The sequence below is a fragment of the Nilaparvata lugens genome, chromosome X (assembly GCF_014356525.2).
Source record: "Nilaparvata lugens isolate BPH chromosome X, ASM1435652v1, whole genome shotgun sequence".
Classification (NCBI taxonomy): Eukaryota; Metazoa; Arthropoda; class Insecta; order Hemiptera; family Delphacidae; genus Nilaparvata; species Nilaparvata lugens.
In genome coordinates, this window is record NC_052518.1 from 66212759 (window position 1) to 66235305 (window position 22547).

Here is a 22547-nt window from a genome sequence, read left to right on the forward strand (position 1 = left end):
ATCAGGATGACATAGAATTGGAGTGATAGAGTACAACTGTATGTTTTTAAATCAGTTGTGAATTGGCATTGGTAGAAGAAGGCTGTGTGAAAATTATATTTCAAGATCACATAATGTTGCATGAAAGATTAAGATTATTATCTTTTAATAAAAGATGGACGAAATCTTCTCCACATTTGTCCGCGGAAAACATGGCGAAAGAGGGATTTATATTCACATGTGCGCCAGACATTGTGCGATGTGTATTTTGTTCAATTTGTTTGGGAAAATGGGAAGAAAGTGACATACCAGCAATAGAACATGCAAGGTACAGTCTGAACTGTGCATTGAGAAGGAAAGATAATATAACAATTGAAGAGGAGAATTTCGAAAATAATATTCTACGGCAATATGAAGAAAGATATTTAACTTTTAATAGTGTAGAAGATTCATCGTTCAAGGAGAGTATTTTAAAAAGCATCATCTACATTGTGACTATTGTAAATCATTATCTGATAAAGCAGAGTATTTTGCGAGAAATGGTTATTTCTTACATAAAAATCACTATCTGTAATGTGTCTATTGCAAATATATTATCGAAAATCCATTTGAAAAAGTAATATATTTACCGTTTTGTTTATATGAAGAGTGTGAGAAAGAAGCATGAGGAGAGGATTATCCAGATATACCACATCGTAAAGATGAGCTACAATCGCATGCATGCAGTATGCTGTAGAAGGTTTTTTATCCTCCAAGGACAAAAATTGTCCTCCGAGGACAAAAACTGTCCTCCGAGGACAAAAATCCTCCTCTCCGAGGACAAAAACTGTCCTCCGATGACAAAAATCCTCCCCTCTGAGGACAAAAATTGTCCTCCGAGGACAAATATTGTCCTCCGAGCACAATTTTCCTCTCCTCCACAGAGGATAAAATCAAAGTAAAAATGTACTTACATGTACTGGTTGATGCTGCGTGAATGACAGGTATCTCCTCGACTGCACAGGTGTAGATACTGAGTATGCTTCCTTTTCAGATTGCTCGTTAACCTCTCAGGTATGTTGCCTCGACGAGAGCTCAACTGGTTATGAGGTCGGAAGCCGTGTTGAGAGGTGAGAAAATGCTGTGAAAACAATGAAATATTCAATAACTGATAATATTAGAAATCAATAAGCATCACGAGAGGCGAGAATGCTATTCAAAATATAGATTGTTTGAGTGAGCCCTATGTTGAGACATGGAGGAGATTTTTTTTTCACCTTCTAGCAGGTGTGGGTGTCACTCAGCAGACACCGTCCCATGCTGAGTTCTAGACGAGATTTTTTTCGTCTTCTAACACATGTCGGTCATGTAAGGATGCTATTTGAAAATATAGAATGTTTGAGTGAATGTGACAGTTTTTTATGATAGGAGAGAATACTTACAAATCTGAATGATGTTGATAACGATGTGGGAGCACGTGTTGTTCTGTGCCCAGGGGAGAAATTTGAATTTTTTTCGCCTTGTAGCACGCTTCGCTCTCACTCGCACGAGCCTGGAACAGAGAGAGAAACATATGGTATATAAACAGAAGTAATGAGAGGAAAATTGTCATTTACATCAGAGCCAGATTTGAGTATACTTCGCGATGAGTTCTCCACCATCTTCTCAATCATACATCTTACCAGATAGCCCACCAGCACACCAACGCATCCTCAACTACTGGCAGCGGAAAGCCGCCATCGCTGCTGAGTCGTCCGCTGCTGCACCCGTCCCCTCACCACTCAGCGTGGAACCACCATCGCCGGGCGGCGAGATCGTGCTGGGGGACAGCCCTCTTCAACGTCTAGCTCCACCTGCTACCTGGGCACCGCGGCGAGCGGTGCTAACCACCCTCTCAAACAACATCAAGCAGAAGCAGGGGAAGAGGAAGTTGACGTTTGAGGAGGCTGAAGTTAGCGGGGATGAGGACGAGTCAATCTACTCTCAAACAAAGGTTAGTTTCAACAAATATTATTAACTTGTATGTGTACAGATTTTTTCCATGATTGATTGTTAAAAAAAAAAAATCTGTGCACATACAAGCCTTTGATTATTATTATTATTTGATAACAAGGAAATATTATTTGAAGTGATTAGAACGTTCATGCATCAATTATTTGTTACAATATTATTTGAACTAATTAGAAATTGAATTATGAGATATTATTATTATTGATTAAAGTAATCAATCATGCATAAATTATTTGTTACCAATATTATTAGAACTGATTAGAATGTTCATGCATCAATTATTTGTTACCAATATTATTTGAACTAATTAGAAATTGAATTATGAGATATTATTATTATTGATTAAAGTAATCGATCATGCATAAATTATTTGTTACCAATATTATTAGAACTGATTAGAAATTGAATTATGAGATATTATTATTGTTTAAAGTAATTGCTCATGCATCAATTATTCGTTACAATATTATTTGAAGTGATTAGAACGTTCATGCATCAATTATTTGTTACAATATTATTTGAACTAATTAGAAATTGAATTATGAGATATTATTATTATTGTTCAAAGTAAATTGTTCATGCATCAATTATTTGTTAGCAATATCATTTGAAGTGATTAGAAATTGAATTATTGATTAAAGTAATCGATCATGCATCAATTATTTGTTAGCAATATTATTTGGAGTGATTAGAAATTGAATTATGAGATATTATCATTATTATTGTATAAAGTAATCGATCATGCATCAATTATTTGTTACCAATATTATTTGAACCAATTAGAACGTTCATGCATCAATTATTTGTTATAATATTATTTGAAGCAATTAGAAATTGAATTATGAGATATTATTATTATTGTTTAAAGTAGTCGATCATGCATAAATTATTTGATAGCAAGGAAATATTATTTCAATAACTGATATTACTCACTTTATGCAGAGAATGCCAATCTGATGATGTCAAGTTGAGATTATGACAATAATCTGATGTAGAGATTGTGTAGTGAATCTATTGATCAAGTTCTCTAGTATGATTTACCAAATCTGATTTGATGATAATCTGAAACAAATAAGACACTAATCAAATATTTTTCAACAGAAACGTGCTGGAATGGAGGACAACACATCGCTTGTCCCACTGATGAAGGAGGTGCGGCGAGGGGAGGAGGATGAGATGGACTTCGTGGCAATCATTAATACACCAACGGCTAAACCGTGGACGCCTCTCCGCGAGCTGGCAGAAGATGTGCCGCACAGCATCATCTCGGCTCGAGAGGAGACAAACCACCACGGCAGACGCATAATATTAAAAATAAACATTTCATCCACGAAGAAAATCTCTGAGGTATATCTACCTCAGAGATTTTCTTCCATAATTTCTCCTGCTCAAGTTGTAAAATTTAATGGTAATTGTAAGAATTTAGGAATAGTGGTGAAGCATGTCACCACTACATGGACTGATGTTAAGATTGTTGAAATTTAACAATCTTATTCTCATACCATGTTGTGGTGAGATGCTTTACAAGTAGTAGTAGTAGTATATTATAATGTAGTGATTAATAATAAATTGTGTACATATTTGAGAAAAATTGTTTTCAATTCTTACCTGTTGTTGATAAGTTCACAATAAATAGTAGAAACACAGAAGAATGGTTCAAAACACACACACACACACACACACACACACACACACACACACACACACACACACACACACACACACACACACACAGCCATACAGCCAAGCGCTGGCTTCAGTGACTCGCTCCCTCCGACATCTGTTTTGGCACGTGTTCCTGCAGATGTGGGTGGGCGCGATGGCGGCGTCATTTCCCCCTTTTCAAATTGCCTTCACCTTTTCAGACTATTTGTTATTTGAAATAATATTCTTATCATTCAAGCAATGTTATAAGCACATAGCAATAGTGTGTGAATTCATTTCCAACTCGATTGAAAATTAAACCAATTCAATTTTCTTTTGATTAAGTTGGTGTAATGATTAATTAATCAATTAACCTCATTTAATGTTCAACCATTGAGTTTAAAGGTAAGAAAATGGTATGTAGGAGAAAGCAGAGTTCGAGGAAACGAGGTAAAGGAATCTTGAGTTCAGCGGCAAAACTTTTTAAGGGTGTGTCAGGTTTGGCAGGTAATGTCACATCAACTATTCTAAATAAGGTAATTGACAATCTGCAAGATGAAATTCATATTCCGGGATACCAGTGGTGTGGACCTGGCACAAAGGTTAATGAAAGGTTAAAGAGAGGTGATCAAGATATAAATTCATTAGATAGAGCCTGTAAGGTACATGATATAGCATATACGCAAAATAGTGATAATAAAACTCGAGCGGTAGCTGACAGGGCTCTAGCAAACGCTGCGTGGGACATTTTCAAAAATCCACAAACACCTCCTGCTGAGAAAGCACTTAGCTATCTTGTTACAAACGTCATGAAAGCCAAAGCAGTGTTTGGTGGGTCTTTGATAAAGAAGAAGAAGTAATGATATTAGACGCAAAGCTATAGCTCAGTTGAAAAAGCATATTGCAGGAAAAAGGTATTTTTTGAAGCCTTTTCCTCAAATAACTAGTGGGGGGAGAGTTTTAATTCCACCCCCTCCACCACCCCCATCATCATATGGAGTGAGTTTATTCCCTCAAAAACAAGTTAAGAAACGTAGAACAACAAAGAAGAGTAGGAAGAAGAAGTCATGAATATTGAAGGAGAATTGATTAATTATGATTTGATTGATTGGTCGAAATTATTACAGATTTGGCTAAGAGGTATATAATATGCTAGATGCATTACCCAAAAAGAATCTAAAAAACGAGAATGACATTGTGAATTTAGCGAGGGAAAGCGAGGATGATACACATTGGGTTGCATATAAAAAAGTCGGCTCCAATGTTTGGAATTTTGATCCAATTGGAAATTTACAATTGCCATACGAATTGGACAAATATTAGAAAAAAGAAATTGGAGTAAATATATTTTATAATGTAGAGCATATGCAACCATTAAATAGTGATTTTTGTGGTCATCTTACATTATTGTTTCTTGCAAATCAGTTGTAATTAAGTGTTTGTGCTGAACACACATTACAAGATGGTTGTTATTACATTAAGATCTAACACAAGTAACCTCTACGAACATTTACAAGAAATTATAGAATTGGTTAAAAATCGTGAATGGGAAATTGGATTGATTAATTTTTGTAGCTACAATAGTATTGCAAACATTAACAAAGGAACAAATTGCAGCTTCAAATATGGTGATAGATTAATTGAGCTGGATACGGGTGCATTTGAAGAATAAATTGAATATTGATGAGAAGAAGGAGAATAAACTTATTATACGAGCAAACGCAAATACTATGAAGATTGAAATTCATTCTGATAAAGCCATTGATTTAACACGTACTGATTCAATTGGTAAGATACTTGGTTTTGATAATGTTGTTTTGGAACCAAATAAATGGCATTATTCTCAGCATTTGGTTAACATAACAAGCATTGGTAGTATTGAACTTGAGTGTAATTTAGCATGTGGTAGTTACTCTGACGGAAAACAAAAACATATAATCTACGAATTTTTGCCAAAGGTTCCTAGCAGCTATTTAATAAATGAAGTACCATCGCCGATTATTTATATACCTTTGAATACGCATTGAATTCAAACTATTAATGTAAAGGTAACAGACCAGAACAGATCGTTTATTGATTTCCGTGGAGATACAATTACAATTAGGTTGCACATACATGAAAAACAAAAGTAAACATAATGGGTTATCTTGTTTTCAATCCACGTTCGAATAAGACGTGTACACGCAATGTCATTAGAGAGACAAACGTGAGAGCATCAACACCTAAAAACAAACGTGCTTTGTCGGCTAAAAGTGCGAGAATATTAGAAAAGTTAGGTTTTATAGTTGATTGGCGGAATGTTAGGAGGAGGAGCGGCCGCAATTAGTGAAATTCTGGACGTGGAGACAGACCTTCAGTTTTATAATGATATAATCAAATTCCAATTTCACACTCATACAGTTTATTCGTGACAGGAAATAAAAAACTCTGACGAGGCACGTATTGGCATAAATTCTTTAGATGTCTATTCTTTACCTTGCAAATCATTTATATCTATTGAGGGAACAGTTAACTGTACAAAACCGGGAACAGACCCGGTTGATGCACCAGTTGCAGCAGACTATAAATTAAGCAGTAATGTAATCGGCAACCTTTTTGACGAAATACGATATGAATTAGCAGGTCAGCAAATTTCTAAATCAAGATTGATTGGATTAACATCCACAATTAAAGCTATACTAGTGAAGAATACGCTCGATAAGAACACATATCACTTGGCTGGTTTTGACAGAGCAGGATATGAGCTAACGGATAATAAATTCACTTTCTGTGTACCGCTGAAATTAATCCTCCCATTTTTTGAAGATTTCCAAAGAATAATTTTAAATTTGAAACAGGAACTCGTCCTATTGAGGTCACCAACAGACCTAAATTGTGTTGAGTCTGCAACTGGAACAAGCGTTAGTGTGAAAACTACAAAACTGCAATGGAGAATGCCCTACATAACTTTAGAAGATCACGTAAGACTGAAATTTTTGAGACTGCTCGATGCTGACACTCCACTGAAATTAGGTTTCCGGCATTGGGAAATTTGTGAATTACCAAATTTGCAAAATTGACTTAACCATTCTTGGGCAGTTCGCACCACATCGAGTTTTGATAGTCCAAAATATGTTATAATTGCATTTCAAACCGATCTTAAGAATAAAATTAAAAAATCAATATCTAATTTCGATAGCTGCAGTATTTACAATGTTAAAGTATATTTGAACAGCGAGTACTATCGATATGAAAATCTGCTAGGTAAAAAGGAGGTATTATACCAGATGTTTTTGGATTTCGTGCCCTCGTATTATAATCATTCAATCAATAGCGAACTCGGACAGAAATTGACTTTAAAACGTTTTGTGAATCAACACCGCTGATTGTTGTGGACTGTTTGCACCAAGCGACTCATTTGAAATCATCGACAGATGTTCATATTGAAATGGAATTTAATAGTGCAGTACCTGCAAATACTTCTGCCTATTGCGTTTTAATTAGCAATCGTGTGATGGAGTACACACCTCTGACGAGCATGGTGAAAGAAGTTCAGTAATTTTATTGATAGAGCGCACCAGCTGCAATATTTTATAAGGTGTGCACTCTGACAATTTGGTTCATTATCAGTTTCACCTTTGAACAGGTAACATCTAAAATGTCCTATTCTTTGTGTTCTGATATTTTGGACAAAGCGCAAACTCAGTCTATTGGTATCCAGTGCGATCTTGATTCCGATAGTTTCTATTATGAACCAAGGTGCAGTACACCGATCCAGAAGCTGCTGCAGGTGGAGGAGGAGCAGAAATGGGAGGAGGAGGAGAGGGAGAAAGATGGAGGATTCGACGAGCCCGCCGAAGAGAAAGAAGTGGACAAGCAAGCGAGTACGAAAATTGCTACAGTTGATCTTCACTGGTTTAAACAAGATTGTAATCAAATTATTGTGAAAGAACTTGCCATAATTGATCAGTTTAATAATTATATTGTATTCCATTTCAAATCACCATTTGCAAAGACAGAATTGAATGCAAAATTGTGTAACGATGTAACATGGTTAGAATGTCACTATCATAAAATAAAATGGGAGGATGGAGATTTAGAATACACTGACTCATTAATACATGATTACCTTGTAGGTTATGAGAAAATTCTCACAAAAGGAACTGAGAAAGCAAAGTTTTTAAGAAGATTACATACTAACATTCAATGTATACCAGAGGATTTTGCAAAACCCGATTTCAGCTTTTTCACTAGTTCATGGTGTTATGGTGTGTGTAACATTCATAAAAATAGACCAGATGGACGGTGTGTGCTTTGTTCTCTGCTCAACATTATAATTCTTTGTTGTTTAAAAATATGTATCAAACAAATAATTTCATGTGTGAAAACAATCGAATGCAAAGTATGAAAATGGCCGCGATGTACATGAATTCGCAGAAAAGAAACTTTGCTCGTTATGGATTCTTCTACAACGGAAAAGAGATTCAGTGTGTTTATTGCATGCATGCATTGAGACTGCATAAAGCACGTACATGTTGTCTGTCTGCAATTAATGAAGAAAGACCACTTAATTACTCTATAATAGTGCCAGCCTACACTTAGTTTTGTTCATTCGCTTATCATGGATCCGAGAAAGTGGTTGGCTGCTGACAACGAGTTGGAAGTGAGGTTAAAAAACTGTATTGATTGGTATGATGAGTGTGAAAGTGCAATTAGGAAATCAACTCATGAAAATTATAGTTTGGCGAAACAATTAAAAGACATTTTTCTAAGCACGGTTAATTTAAATGACATAAGAGACTATCTATGTTATTATCGTCCTCATAATTTGTGTATAGATAAGTTAATTAAAATTGAAGATGAAATTATGAATAGTTGTGGTGAAATGTGTAAATAAACTTTTTCTGTGTTCAAATGATTTTTCATTCCAATATCCTACTCACTTTTTAGTTTAGTACTCGGTCAGAGCTAGACCTGTCAACAGCAACGTGTGTGGTGTGATCTTTCTTATACAAGCGAGACACGAGTGTCTTCAAGCAAGTGTTGTAGGTACAACACGTGCACGTTGTTAATTTATAGAACAGAGACACATGTCAAACATCTGGGAAGCCATTAACATGCAGTGTTATGGTTTTTCAAAATTCAAAAAATTAACTCGTCTCTTGATGGGAATTTTATTTAACGAATTTGATTCAATTGCTAAGAATATTAAATTCTCAACAGGATGTCAAGATGCTGATTTACCATTAACAAAAACAGAAAATGTACACTTTCCAATTTTATCTGAGATATTCGAACTGCTCGATATACTAGACAGCGGCCATCTACATTATGATTGTACAAATGATTCACCATTATCTGTTGTTAAAAATTCCGATGAACTTTGGAAATGCTTATACGATATTGCAGATAAAAAATGTAAAAGAACTTAGATCATTGACCTCTCTCTGGATTCACTTTAGTCTGACAGTATAGCATTAGATGTAGAGTGATAGGGAATTTCTCAATTCACTTCAATCTGTCAGTATAGCATTAGATGTAGAGAGAAGGATTCACTTTAATCTGTCAGTATAGCAATAGATGTAGAGAGAAGGATTCACTTTAATCTGTTAGTATAGCATTAGGGAATTTTTCCCCTCAAAGGGAAATTATTTTTTCCCTCACTTTCTTCATCCTCCTCATCTATACTGGGCAAGGGGAAGGGAAAATCTATTTGAGAGAGAGAGATATCTCTTTCTCTCTCTTCATCCCCCTCATCACCACTGGGCAAGGGGAAGGGGAAATCTATTTTTAGAAAGAGTGAGAGAGAGATATATCTTTCTCTCTTTTTATCCCCCTCATCTCCACTGGACAAGGGGAAGGGGAAATCTATTTTTAGAACACCCCCCACCCTGTGGGCGAGGGGAAGGGGAGGCGGGATTGACGAGGGGGCGAGGGGGGAGGGGGTTTTCGAGCAAAAAAGTCAGTCCAAAGTATCAGTTTATATCTACTAGCTTGTTTAACAAATTTGAACATTGACTCTTGGTTATTGAAAAATGTGAGAAAACGCAGAAAAAGCGCTAGGGAAAACTAGGAAAACGCTGATAAACCGCCATCTTTGGCGTTATTTCAAAACCCTCCCAATATTTTTATACCTCAGCTGAGCCTGTATACCAAATTTGAACATTTTCTGCTATTTAGTTATTGGAAGAGCTTCGAAAACGCAGAAATGTGGGCGTAACTTTGGATTTTTTAAAATCCGTTCTTAAGTCTTGGCCTCTAGTAGGCCAACTGAACAAACCTGCCTAATTAGTTCTGTTGATTTATGAATGAGTTTGTGTGAGTGACTGAATGAATCAGTGCCATTTATCTTTTATATATATAGATCTACACTAGATTGACTTGATTACCAACTACCAATTCCAGCTCATTTACGAGCTGAACATACAGCCTACAGTGTATTGTTATGAAATGCATATAGGTAGCGCCTAACGAGTTGGCCCCTGATTTTCATTGCTCCAATAGAAGCCAGGGACCATCTCGTTATGAACTACGTAAAGCATATATTCAAATCGATTAAATTTTCTACCATCTGATTGTTGGGATAAAAGTGCGGAGTTGGGAAACCTCAGTTTCAATTCATGATGAAATAAATAATTTACATGTGATGTTGTGACGTGTTGAACCTCTTTCCATGACATCATGAGTCCTCTTTCTGATTGCTCTCAAGTTGGGATGCGGAACAGCTTCGGCTTGTTGAGTTGTGTTTAGTGCAGCATGTACTGCTATCGTCGTTTCCAACATGCTTTGCAAAACCCGTTGAACACTATGTAGCCTCTGCGTGAAGTACAATTCAGTACAAAAAAATCTGAAAGCGTTCAGACATGACTGGAAAAACACCACCATCTTATTCTTGAATCTGATCAAGTCTCCAATCCTCTCATCGGTCCAATCTCTCGGAATTTTTTTCATGGAAAGAGCAACTTTCATCTCCTTTCTCAGCTCACAATAATTGTAACTGAAAGCAAAGACCATATTTTCTATTCACTTCACAATCAAAATAATCACATTTAATCAAATTTTCAATCAATGACTGGTGACATTTCAAAATTATTCTCAAAACAGAACCTTAATTATTATAAAATCAAAACTATGAATGTTGTACATTCGAAGTTTGGATATAAATAAGCAATAAACATTCTCAACTGAAATTATAATAATATTACGCAATTTGTATAACACACATTCTATCATTATACAGTCAACTCTTCATAAGCCAAAAATTAATTATGAAAATTATTTTGAATAAAACTAGACTTTTGTCAACCAGCATGACTTTTGAATGATTTTATGATCTCACAATCAGATATATGTATAAAACTTTATAATCAAGCATAAAACAAAACTTTCTTGTACAAATAACAGCCAATAAACCTGAGACTTATCTAGAATGATAATAATTCTTCAATCTGTTCTATAATACTAACATTGAAACTATCAGAAGACAACTTAAATACGTAAGCACTAGAATTATAAATGAAATACGTGAGCACTTTTTTATTAATTTTGTCAAAATAACTAAAAAAGTAGAAAATGAAATCGAAAAATGAATTGAGAGCAATTATTTTTTCTACCTATAAGAAGCTATAACTTCTGTTTTTATAGTTCACTTGTTCATGCTATGTAATCTCTCAAGATTTCCTTCTTGGACTAAACTATTTTCTTTAAATACAAATCACTTGGTCCTTGGCTTTTCCCATCCAACCGTACCTTCCTCCAACCCATCCTATTATACCAACTGTGCCTTCACGTTTCCTGATTCCTTTTATACTATTTCAAGGATTTACTAGTACATGGTTAACCATAGTTGGAAATCCTCACAAAAATAAAAGAATACTAGTTGATTCATTCAAAAAGAGAGAAGCACTATGATATACATAAAGAACTTGCGTGATATATATGCTACTAATAAATTGAATCGTAAGTACTGAAAACGAGACAGACCTCTTGAAGACTCTGTCCAGCAATTCGGTAAGCTTGTGATGTTGGACTTCATTGATCTGCATCCTGAAAACAGAAGAATTCGTTGTTGAAAATAATAATTGCTACCTCTGTAATAATTGTTAACTCTATGGTCTATGTTATAAGTCATGAAATTGCAGTTCTGTTCAGACGCGTTTTTCTGTGAGCGTGTGTGTAACCAGTAAAAGTAAAATCTCCTATATGATTTATTCAATTAACTTTGTGTTAATAATCTATCGAGTATTTTTATCTAATCAACAGTTCAGTTGTACCGGAATAACAGGTTATGGGCCCAGGATACCAGAAAAGATACTTTGTTTGCAAGTAAAACTCTCCTTAACCTTAAAGTTACGGTTCTTTCTGAGTGCATAAAGAGCATGCAGTCGGACGATTCAAGGTTAAAAATTAAAATGAGCATCGGTAAGTGAATGAACTTTCTTAAAAAAATAGAAGTAAAAATTATTGAAGAAGAGTTTCAAGTAGAACCATCAAAGTAACAATGGCTGGTTGTAGCGATAATTTAAGCTTAGGAATGGTTGGGAAGTTGTGCAACGACAATGAATTTCAGATGGGAAAATTCAAAATAAAAATCCTATTTGATAAAATAAAATCCTATTATAAAGGAATCAGAGATATGTTGTTAACTGCAAGAAAGTGATATTATCCAAATGAACCAGGTAAGGAAAAATAACTATCAGTATTTCATTTGAAGGAAGCTAAAGCTAAGAAAGTAACCTTCAGTACAATAGATTCAATGCCCCTAAACCACATACTGAACAGTTAAACATCGTGTGATATGTTAAAATATCTTTGTCAAATTATGAACGTGATGAAAAGCAACAGAAATTCTTTCTCATTCAACACTTTTTAAATTTTGAAACTAATGAGGATATGGCTAGTTTTGTCAATCGGCTTGAAATTATAGCTTCCAAATTGAAATCTCTTGGACATACTATTGACGTGTGATATGTTATAATCGTGTGATATGTTAAAATCTTTGTCAAATTTATGAACGTGATGAAAGGCAACAGAAATTCTTTCTCATTCAACACTTTTTAAATTTTGAAACTAATAAGGATATGGCTAGTTTTGTCAATCGGCTTGAAATTATAACTTCCAATTTGAAATCTCTTGGACACACTATTGACGATGGAATGGTATTGGAAAAATCATCAGTTCTCTTCCAAAGAGATATAGTCACTTCCAAACATCGCGGTAAGCAACAGCTATTGGTGACAGAAACCTGACCAATCTAACCTCAAGGCTGGTGAATGAAGATTATTGACCAGTAATAAACCTGATTTTGTGCAGTGGTCTTCAAGACTTCAAAAATACTGCAGATACAAAAACTACGGACAAATTTCTTGAGACTAAAAGCAAAATGAAGCGAAACCCCATTCTGTTTTGCTGCATCAGCAAGAGGAATAACCATGGACTGTTATTTTCGTAAGAAGAAGAATCAAGTATCCTTTCTCACAAATCATTTCAGTATAAAGTATGATAATACTTTTGTAATTGACTCTATGGTAGAATGTGAATCTCTACTTGATAGTTCTATTCCTAAAAGTTGTTAAGTAGGAGTAGCTAAGGAAAATGAATCAATGTCTGCCATCAACGTAGGCAACATTAAATCAGGCAAAAGCAATTTGAATAATGTTCTATTTGTCCTAGAAATTTCAAAAAATATATTATCTGTCAGAGCCATCAGAGAGAACATTGGTGAAGTATTATTCGGTGGAAATAGGGTTGAGGCGCTGAAAGATTGTGAAGTTATTATGGAAGGCTTTAAAAAATTGAATGTTTTCAAAGATGGAATATTTTTGTTTCATATTTAGTATTACTATTTATTGTAGCTTGAGAGTTCTAAGCTAATTCATATAATGTAATTTGCCGCCAGCCCTCAACTGGTTTCTATTGGTTACTTGTGGTTGCGCAGTAACCCTTTTTTTGTAATCTAGCACAAGCGTTCAGTGGAAGTGTCACCCCGGTTTCCCATTCGTATGAAGTGATTGCTAGGAGACGCTTCTATTCCTCTCTCGTTGAAACCGCTCCACAATATTCTCTTCTCATTATTACCAGTATTGTGGAAAACCTCATTTGATTCTTATTTTTCTTATGATATATTATTATTACCGGCCGTGACAAACCGTAACTCATACCTCAACTCCTTACCACAATATTATTGTTCCACCTCATTTCCGACCTTTTACCTCAAATAGTGAAAGACCTAAAAGTGCTACAAGACATTCATCATCGACGCTACGTGTGGCCACACCAACAAGTCAACGCTTCAATTATGTAAGATGAAAAGGAACAATATCAAGATATTTAGATTCATTTATAAAGTTCATTATTATTTATCCTCGCATCGCATTTTGTGGTATCCTCACCCCTTCCTCTGGTCCTCCATTGTAACACAGTCTTATTCTACTACTCTTTTTATTTCCTTAATATCCTCAATCCCTGACAATTTTATATACAGTAATTCAAATGGTTTGTTCAAGGTTGACTTGAAAATGAATATGCATCACGTAATGACAGGCTCTACAGAGCTCAATGAATTTGAAATATGGCATAGTAAGATAGGCGACCACTTTGTTATAGATATATGAAGAGGCTTGTGAATTTTAGTGAGGGAATGAATATTAAAACTAAATTTGAAGATTTTTCTAAAAATTCTTGTGAAATAAGTTTGTCTGCTCGCCAAACAAGGCGACCTTTTAAAACTGTAAGGGAAAGAGCAACAATACATCTTGAAATAGAACATACTGATGTATGTGGACCTATTAGTCCTGTAGCTTGGGACAAGAAAAATATATGTTGACTTTCATAGACGATTTTACACATTTTGTAATGGTATTTCTGATTGCAAGTAAGTGTGAGGTATTTGATATACTGAATCAATACTCAGCAGAAGTTGAGACAAAATGGGATCTTTAAGAGTTAGGACACTCTTGTTTTATTCTGAATTGAAGAAGGAAATGTGGCGTGAAGCTGTAAGGACACCTTTGTATCTTGTAAACAGAAACCTAACTGAATTGAATTTAAATTGAAGTTTAAGTTTATTTTGTCAAAATTATACATGCGATTGTAACATTTTAAATAGTGCACAATAATGCTTGCACCATAAACATAACAACAGTGTAAAATAAAACTTGAGACATCATGACATTTGGAGTAATATAATAAGTTTATATAATAATTATATTATAGTGATAAATCTTATCATTTTTATAAAGAATAATAAGTTTATATAAGTTTATATAATAATTATATTATAGTAATAAGTCTTATCATTTTTATAAAAAATAATAAATATTGGTATTTATAAATATTGATATGAATAAATTGTTTAATAGTAAATAGGAACAACTGGACAGCAATCACCATTTGTTAATCAGGTTGAATTGGAGCAGTCAACTCACGATTGCAGTCAAGTTTGGCGATAATGAATTGAATGAAAAATCCTTTGCCTTGGAGAGCTTGAGGTAAAGGAATTACATTTCCAAACTTGGATGGTGATGATGAAAAAGATCAAGAAATTTCCTACAAGATGGACTCAGGTGCTGACGTATAATAAGAGATTGGGTCCGATTTTTCAGGCAGTTAGGGATTGTCTGTCAGACCTACAGAAAATAACTGGTTGGTGCAAATAGCACATAACTTGACGTTGAAGGTGTGGCAACTGTGCCTCTTACCTGTGAAGGAAAAAAATTATGAAGGAGTAGTTTGTTTTGCCATATCAAAAAGTGCCTTTGCTTAGTGGAGGAGTGATATTAAAGCTTTGATTGCTCCAAGAAACAGTTAATTTTATTGAAGATTGCGCGACATAATAAAATAATATAAAGACGTTTTTCAGAAGAATTAACTATGAATAAAAAATGACATTGACTGAAAATGCTGTGCCTTATTCACTCACATCCCATCACAGGGTGGCATTGCCTCTTCAAGACAAGATCAGAACAGAACAGTCTAGAATGCGTTTAGAGGATTCTATAGAACCAATAACTTGTGGTGTTGTCCTATAGTGGTAGTACCAAGAAAACAAGGAATGTCAGGGAAGTAAGGATTTATGTAGATTACACAGAATTGGACAAATGTGTAAAAATAGAAAATTTAATATTACCTTCTGTCTATAAGAGTTTGACAAAAAATCAAGGATGTGAAGTGATGTCCCTACTGGACGCTTCAAACGGATTTTGGCAAGTATCGCTGCATAAGGACAGTTATTATTTAGCCAGTTTCATTACACCATTTATGAGATTTTTTGTAAGATTGTCATTTGGAATTTCGTCAGGACCAGATGTATACTAGAAGAGATATCACAAGTATGGGAGGGGGTTGTCAACCAAGCAGACGATATCCTTGTGGGGAGAACTGATATCCAAGAGCACGATATTAGTTTGAGGGCAGTAATTGAGCGTCTATAAGAAAATGGAATTAGATTGAATAAATTGAAGTCTCAAATTGGAACTGACAGTGTTACATTTTTAGGCCATATCTTTACGTAGGATTCAGTACTACCAGATCCAGACAAAACAGACGCTATTAAGAAGCTTCCACAACCAAAATATGTATCAGAAGTCAGGTAAATGTTGAGAATTCATCAACATTTTGTTGAGAAATTCAACAATGTTCAGGAATTCAACAATGTTGAGAAATTCATCAAACTACTTGATGAAATTTTATTCCATGATAAAATGATTTGACAGCACCCTTCAGAATTTTATTGAATAAAGACACAATATGGACCAGGACAAACCTCAAGAGGAAGCTTGGACAGAATTGAAAGAAACGGTAGCTTGTATACATCACGCTATAGTTATATAGACTAGTGGAATGGGGGTATTTAAAATAGGATTATATTGGGGTTATATTAGGTATGGTATTGAGTTGGTATTATAGGGTTGTGAGAACAACCATAGACATTATGGTAACAATCAATTTATAATGGGGGAATCGCTTGGCTTGCGAGAGGTTAAATTGATCTAACTCTATAACTCATGAGAAAGGAACAATATTTTAAAAGAATAAACAAAACAGATTATATTTTGGAGAACTAAGTAATCGATTTAATTAAATTGTAACTCAAAATGAAATTGGAAACTTGAATAAAATAATATTAAGAAAACTTTTTAAACAAACAATAGAATAATTACAGGATTTGCCTTCAATAAAAAAGATGAATAATATATAATAATAGAATTGATAATATTAGCAACTCACTGAACCAGGAAAATGGTGTCTCGGAAGAGAGGGGTAGAGCGGGGCCCGATTATCTACTGTAGATAGTTCCAGGTCCCGTCCTTGTAACCGACTGCCAAGAGGCATACATTTTTGAGTCCAATTTTACTTGTCATGAATTTTCACCGTCGTAGACACTTTCAATTTTTAAACAATGGATGCTCTCGGATTGTGAAAATTCATGTCAAATAATCGGCTACATTACACTAGATATCCCTTGGTCTGACCCGGGCCTGTAAGTATTTTACGTCCTTTCCCATAGGTTTACATTAATGACCGATCACAAGCCACTAGTAGAATTGTTGACAAAAACCATGTCTGAGCTCTCTGCAAGATTGCTAAGGATTAGAATGAGGTTACAGTGATTTGACCTTAATGTGTGCTACGTTCAGAGCAATCGAAAAGTCGTGCACATGTGAATAAATCTTACTGTAAATAGTAGTTTTCATGAATTAGTTATGCTTGCTTCTGCAAGATAATTAATGTAGTACCTACAACAAACCTAGAGATCATTGAACTGTATACTGGCCACATTAAGTCTGCAGTGTTACTGAGTTTACTGCTTAGTAAGCATGTCGTTTTCTCAAGAGCACAGAGTTTTACTTTGGAGTGGGGTAGAAGTATGGTAAAGTGGGGTATATAAACCCACTTACTGTGGGTAAAAAAGGCTACACACACACACACACACACACACACACACACACACACACACACACACACACACACACACACACACTGGATGAACTGAAGATGCACATAACAACAAAAATCAAAAACTTCAATGTGAAAGTGCTATAAAAGTATCTAAAAAAGAGTTTATGCATGCATTAATGAAAAAGGCAGCCATTTTGACCATTTGTTGTAAAAATGTAAGTAATTTGTGTATACATTTACTAATAACAAATAAAGTTTGTAAAATACATTTTACTACTATCTTATGATGTGCGTATTGATGTGCACGACTACAAGGAAAAATATTTCTTGTACCAGACACTTTCAGCAGAAACCCTTCAAGTCGAAGTGAGAACAAAGATGTTTTGAATGAAGAATTATTTTGTGAAAGTTTAATAGAAGTACTGCCCTGCACTGACAAGCGATTAGAAGAAATAAGAAAATCTCGAATAGGAGATGGTAAATGTAAATGTTGCGAGAATGGATAAAATCTGGCAATTGGGACAGTCATTCAAAATTCAACAGGTACAGAGCAGAAATGGCTGAAGTGAAGGGTTCAATTATGAAAGGACCTCTACTGTTCATACAGGCTCCATAAGGAAGGACATTTTAGAAAGAATTCATGATGAATACTAAAATGCAGAAGAAAAACCCAAGAATCAGTATGGTGGCCAGGAGTTTCAGAATATATTTCTGCTTTAGTTACAAATTGTTCAGTTTGTATCCAACAAAGAACAAAACTGTAGTGAACCACTAAAACAATCAAGTCTTCCAAACAAACTTTGGCAAGAAGTATGAATTGACCTTGCCAAGTGTTAGGGGAAAATGGTGTTTGGTGCTCCTGGATTACTACGCAAGGTTTGTAGAATTAGTTCACATTCATCACTTAACATCAGCAAAAGTAATTTATTATAAGAATGAAAAATATTTTTGGAAGACATGGTATTACTTGTGTAGTAAGGTCTGATAGGGACACTCAATTTACTTCCTAAAATTTCAAAGAGTTAGCAGAAAAGTATGGTTTTGTCCTAGAAACTCACAGTCAAGCAGAAAAGGCAGCTGCAATTTCTAAAAGAATTTTGGAGAAGTGTGATTATCCAAATTTAGGTTTATTGGCATACCGAACTACATACTTCTATTGGCATAGAACTACTCTATGGAAGAAAACAGAACCACTACACTTCCATCAACTAATGCATATGAAAGAGTTCATTCAAAATGAAGGTCCAACATATATAAAAGAGATTAAACGAAATTATGAAAATCGTCGCAGAGCAAGACCGCTGAGAAGTTTATTGAAGGGGGAAAATTATGGATACTCGACATGAAGAGATATGGTTAAATACTGGAAAGGCTCCACAAAACAAGACACAGAGTGTCATCCCAAGGTGGAGTGTTTGACAGGAATAGAAGACTGCTGATTAAATTCGAGAGAAAGGAAGATGAAGTGTAGCTATCAGATGTGCTGCCTTAGCAACAGTTTCATATTTGTGCACACATTCATAGGTTCTTTGCTCGATCACTTGTATCACCACATATTTTATCATAAACTAGCTGGCCCGGCGAACTTCGTACCGCCAAATAGTTGATGCATCTCATGACAAACTTTAGCTGGATGCACACCTCAAAATCTATAACCCATACTAACAATCCTCAAATCCAGACCATCCTATTATTTTTTATTGACCAAAAAATCAGTTCAGCATACACTTCCATGTGCGTGTACGACAAAATCATAACTGACAAATTAATTGAACGCGCATATCATTAATCGACGTGTAGTTTAAGCTATGCCACGGTATTTAGATCAAAATTTTTATTTTTCTTCTACATACCGTGAGCTATGCTATCTTTTTGCATAAATCACATGTGCTCCCCCGTTCACTCCTTCCACTTACTCGATACATGCAGGGGATTTAAAACTCTTTAAAAAAATCTAATTCGTGACCTTGGTAAATAGCAGGAAAACTACTGTAATTGCTTCACAAACTTTTTAAATAATTGGTGAGTGACGATGAACCCTGATGTTGGAATTATAATCGGAGAATCTCGATAGAAATTAATGGTACAAAATTGATTACTTTTATCAGTAATAACTTCAAATACCAACTTTTATTAAAAACTTGCAATGTAATAACTGTAACTAATAAAAATGTAACTGAATGAGTAACTGATATTTGAATAATAATTAACTGGCTTTGGGGGATTTTAATGGTTTTCATTTATATAGATATTTATCCAACTCCAAAATAAATAATTTACTAAAGATCAATTAATTCTAAACAACTAAGACAGCAAAATTATTGGAAACGAAGCAATGTCTTTAACCTGAGGCCGCACTGCTGGATGGTTACACACAGAACAGTCATTTTGTTTTTAATCGGGGCGTTTAGAATAAAATACATGAGTGGTTATGGAGCAGCACACCCTCTTGTCTACTATCTATCGACGGCTGTTGGATGCCGCAATCATTATAACAGCTGATTTTTATTCCTGTGTGTGGCCAGCTCACAAATCTTCTCCCATAAGGATTACATGTAAAGTATGAAGGGCCGTAGGAAAGAGTCCTGAAGTTAAATTATAAATTTGATAGGCCATAAACCTGGTCCTGAACATAACGAACACAACTAAAAAAATCATCAAATTCGGTGCACATATAAAAAAGTTATTGAATGTCAAAATTTGAGGCTCGATTTTTATTTATATAGATATCTTATTATACTTCTCGCATATGATATGAATTGGAATTAGCAACCCAATTCCTAGAACCCTAATAACAATTCATTATAGAATAACTTAGCTTTTAACACTAATAGTCTAAACTGTGAAATAATCTCACCTGGCTGCCACATCTTTGAGAGCGGATCTGATGTAGTATAATGTTTGAATGTCGAGCTCTTTACGCCTATAAATGAAATTATTTAATATTCAAAACAATTATAAGATATCATCTTCTATAGATATTTCTATATTAACAATACAATTTAATTATGAAATACATTACTATGAGTTTTGTCGTTTCTTTCCCATGTTTGAATGGGAACAGAAGAGATTAAATGCTGTCCTTATTGTATAGATCTGAGATCGTTGAAAAATCATGAGGTTTTGGAGAAAGTCGTTTGTTTTACGAGTGGATTGACAAAGGAAGCGATACATTACATTGCGCTGCACGGGGTCAGCATTAAAAAGAACAACTTCAAAACTTGAATTGAATTTCCACGTCGGTGAATCAGCAGCAATGTTAAATGTTAACAGTAGTTCAATTTCATGGCAAAATAATCATGGTAGTTTAACTCATTTCAAATTCTACCTTGTTAACAGTGGATGACTCATTTTAAGATTCAACTTTAGTTTCTATTACTGGACAAAGTGCGCGAGTCAGAGAACCAACTCAGGTAAATCATAAGAATATACATAAAACTTATTCAAAATAATTGCCAAATGATTTGACCAGGTTTACCTTATATTCCATCATTAACCATCAAGTTTTTTGTTACAAAAAGTGTGAGTAAATACAAGCACAGCTGATCAACAAAAATTATTATCTACTTGGAATATTAGTTTATTGGTCTGTTACAATATTAGTTTTTCCGTAACAAAGGAAGTGATTCATTAGCTTAGAAAGCCCGGGCAACACAGTAAAATATAAATATTGAGAATATATATACTTGGTTTATAATTGATAATTTTACTTACTTTCTCTTGCTAAACAAAAATGGCGAAATCCCACTTGTAGAATGCCCTTCAGCTGATGGGACCTCACTTGCAGAATGTATTTTAGCCCTTTTAGGATGTCCTTCAGCTGGTAGGACCCCACTTGTAGAATGTATTTTAGCCCTTTTGGGATGTCCTCCAGTTGGTGGGACCCCACTTGCAGAATGTATTTTAGCCCTTTTGGGATGTCCTCCAGTTGGTGGGACCCCACTTGCAGAATGTATTTTAGCCCTTTTGGGATGCCCTTTAGCTGGTGGGGCCATAATTGTTTGATGCCCTTTGAAAGGTGGCAACCCACTTGTGGAAGGCTTTTTAGCTGGTGGAACTCCACTTGTAGATATTGTCGCATTTGGTGAGAGCACACGTTTAGGCGGCCTTGTTGCTGATGGAGCTCTACTTGTAACTGGTGTTGATTTTAATGTGTCCCCATTTTTAGAATGTATTTAATCTCGTGGGTCCCCATTTGAAGACGGCTTTGCTTCTGGTTGGACTCCAATTTTGGAAGGACGAGGAGGTGGATTCGAAGGACTGCAAAGATGAAATTGAACAATAACAAAATATCATCTAAATTCTATCATCAAATATCTTAGAACTTTTGCCTTGCCATCAGTGTTGAAGGCTCATGTCATTGGCGAATAAATAATTAATTACTGATAATTCAAGATTCTCTAAATTCCAATTTTCAAGTTTTAGATAAGTCGTGGTTGAGACATGGTTAGACATGTCTAGCATAATTGAGAAAATGCGTATTGAGAGTTTTCGCTCTTATAAGAAAGATTTTTTTCACTCTTTTATACACATTTCATAATCGTAATAACTCATAAAAAATAATACAATGATAATCATTGATTGTGACATCCAAGGGACTATCAACTTTAGGTTAGTTAAAGAGATAGTCACTACATCCGATTCTGGGACGAGTGTGCACGGGATACTATATAGTAGTGGAAACAATATTAAATTCATAACACTTGTTTTTCGTTGCAGCAAATATTTCACCCTATTGAGATTGCCAAAAGTAAAAACATCCTGCATTTTCTTATTTCCTTTTTTGCTTATTTGATTGGTTATAAAAACAAAAGCTAGACATTTCAACATAGCTGAAGCCCGTTTCAACAAATACTCTTCTGTACTCTCAAATAATCATGTGCATTTTTATTAATATGAACTGTACAGTACACAATATAAGTTATACCATGGAGTAACAGTACATTGGCTATTCTATGGTATACTGTTATATATATATATATATATATATATATATATATATATATATATATATATATATCATTTGAGTGTTTCGAGGATGGATATATTATATGTAA

General features: G+C 34.7%; 1 protein-coding gene across 1 annotated transcript in view; it reads right to left on the reverse strand.

Annotated features, from left to right (window-relative positions):
- The window catches only part of LOC120354395, a 68086-nt gene that overhangs the window by 43378 nt on the left and 2161 nt on the right, over window positions 1–22547 (reverse strand). Inside the window, exons 2-6 of the mRNA XM_039441484.1 lie at window positions 21464–21750; window positions 21205–21355; window positions 20348–20413; window positions 11575–11637; window positions 10233–10588 (exon numbers count right to left, since the gene is read on the reverse strand). Of these exons, the coding sequence (XP_039297418.1) occupies window positions 10233–10588; window positions 11575–11637; window positions 20348–20413; window positions 21205–21355; window positions 21464–21485 (658 nt within the window). The 5' untranslated portion in view covers window positions 21486–21750. The remainder of the gene's footprint in view (window positions 1–10232; window positions 10589–11574; window positions 11638–20347; window positions 20414–21204; window positions 21356–21463; window positions 21751–22547) is intronic.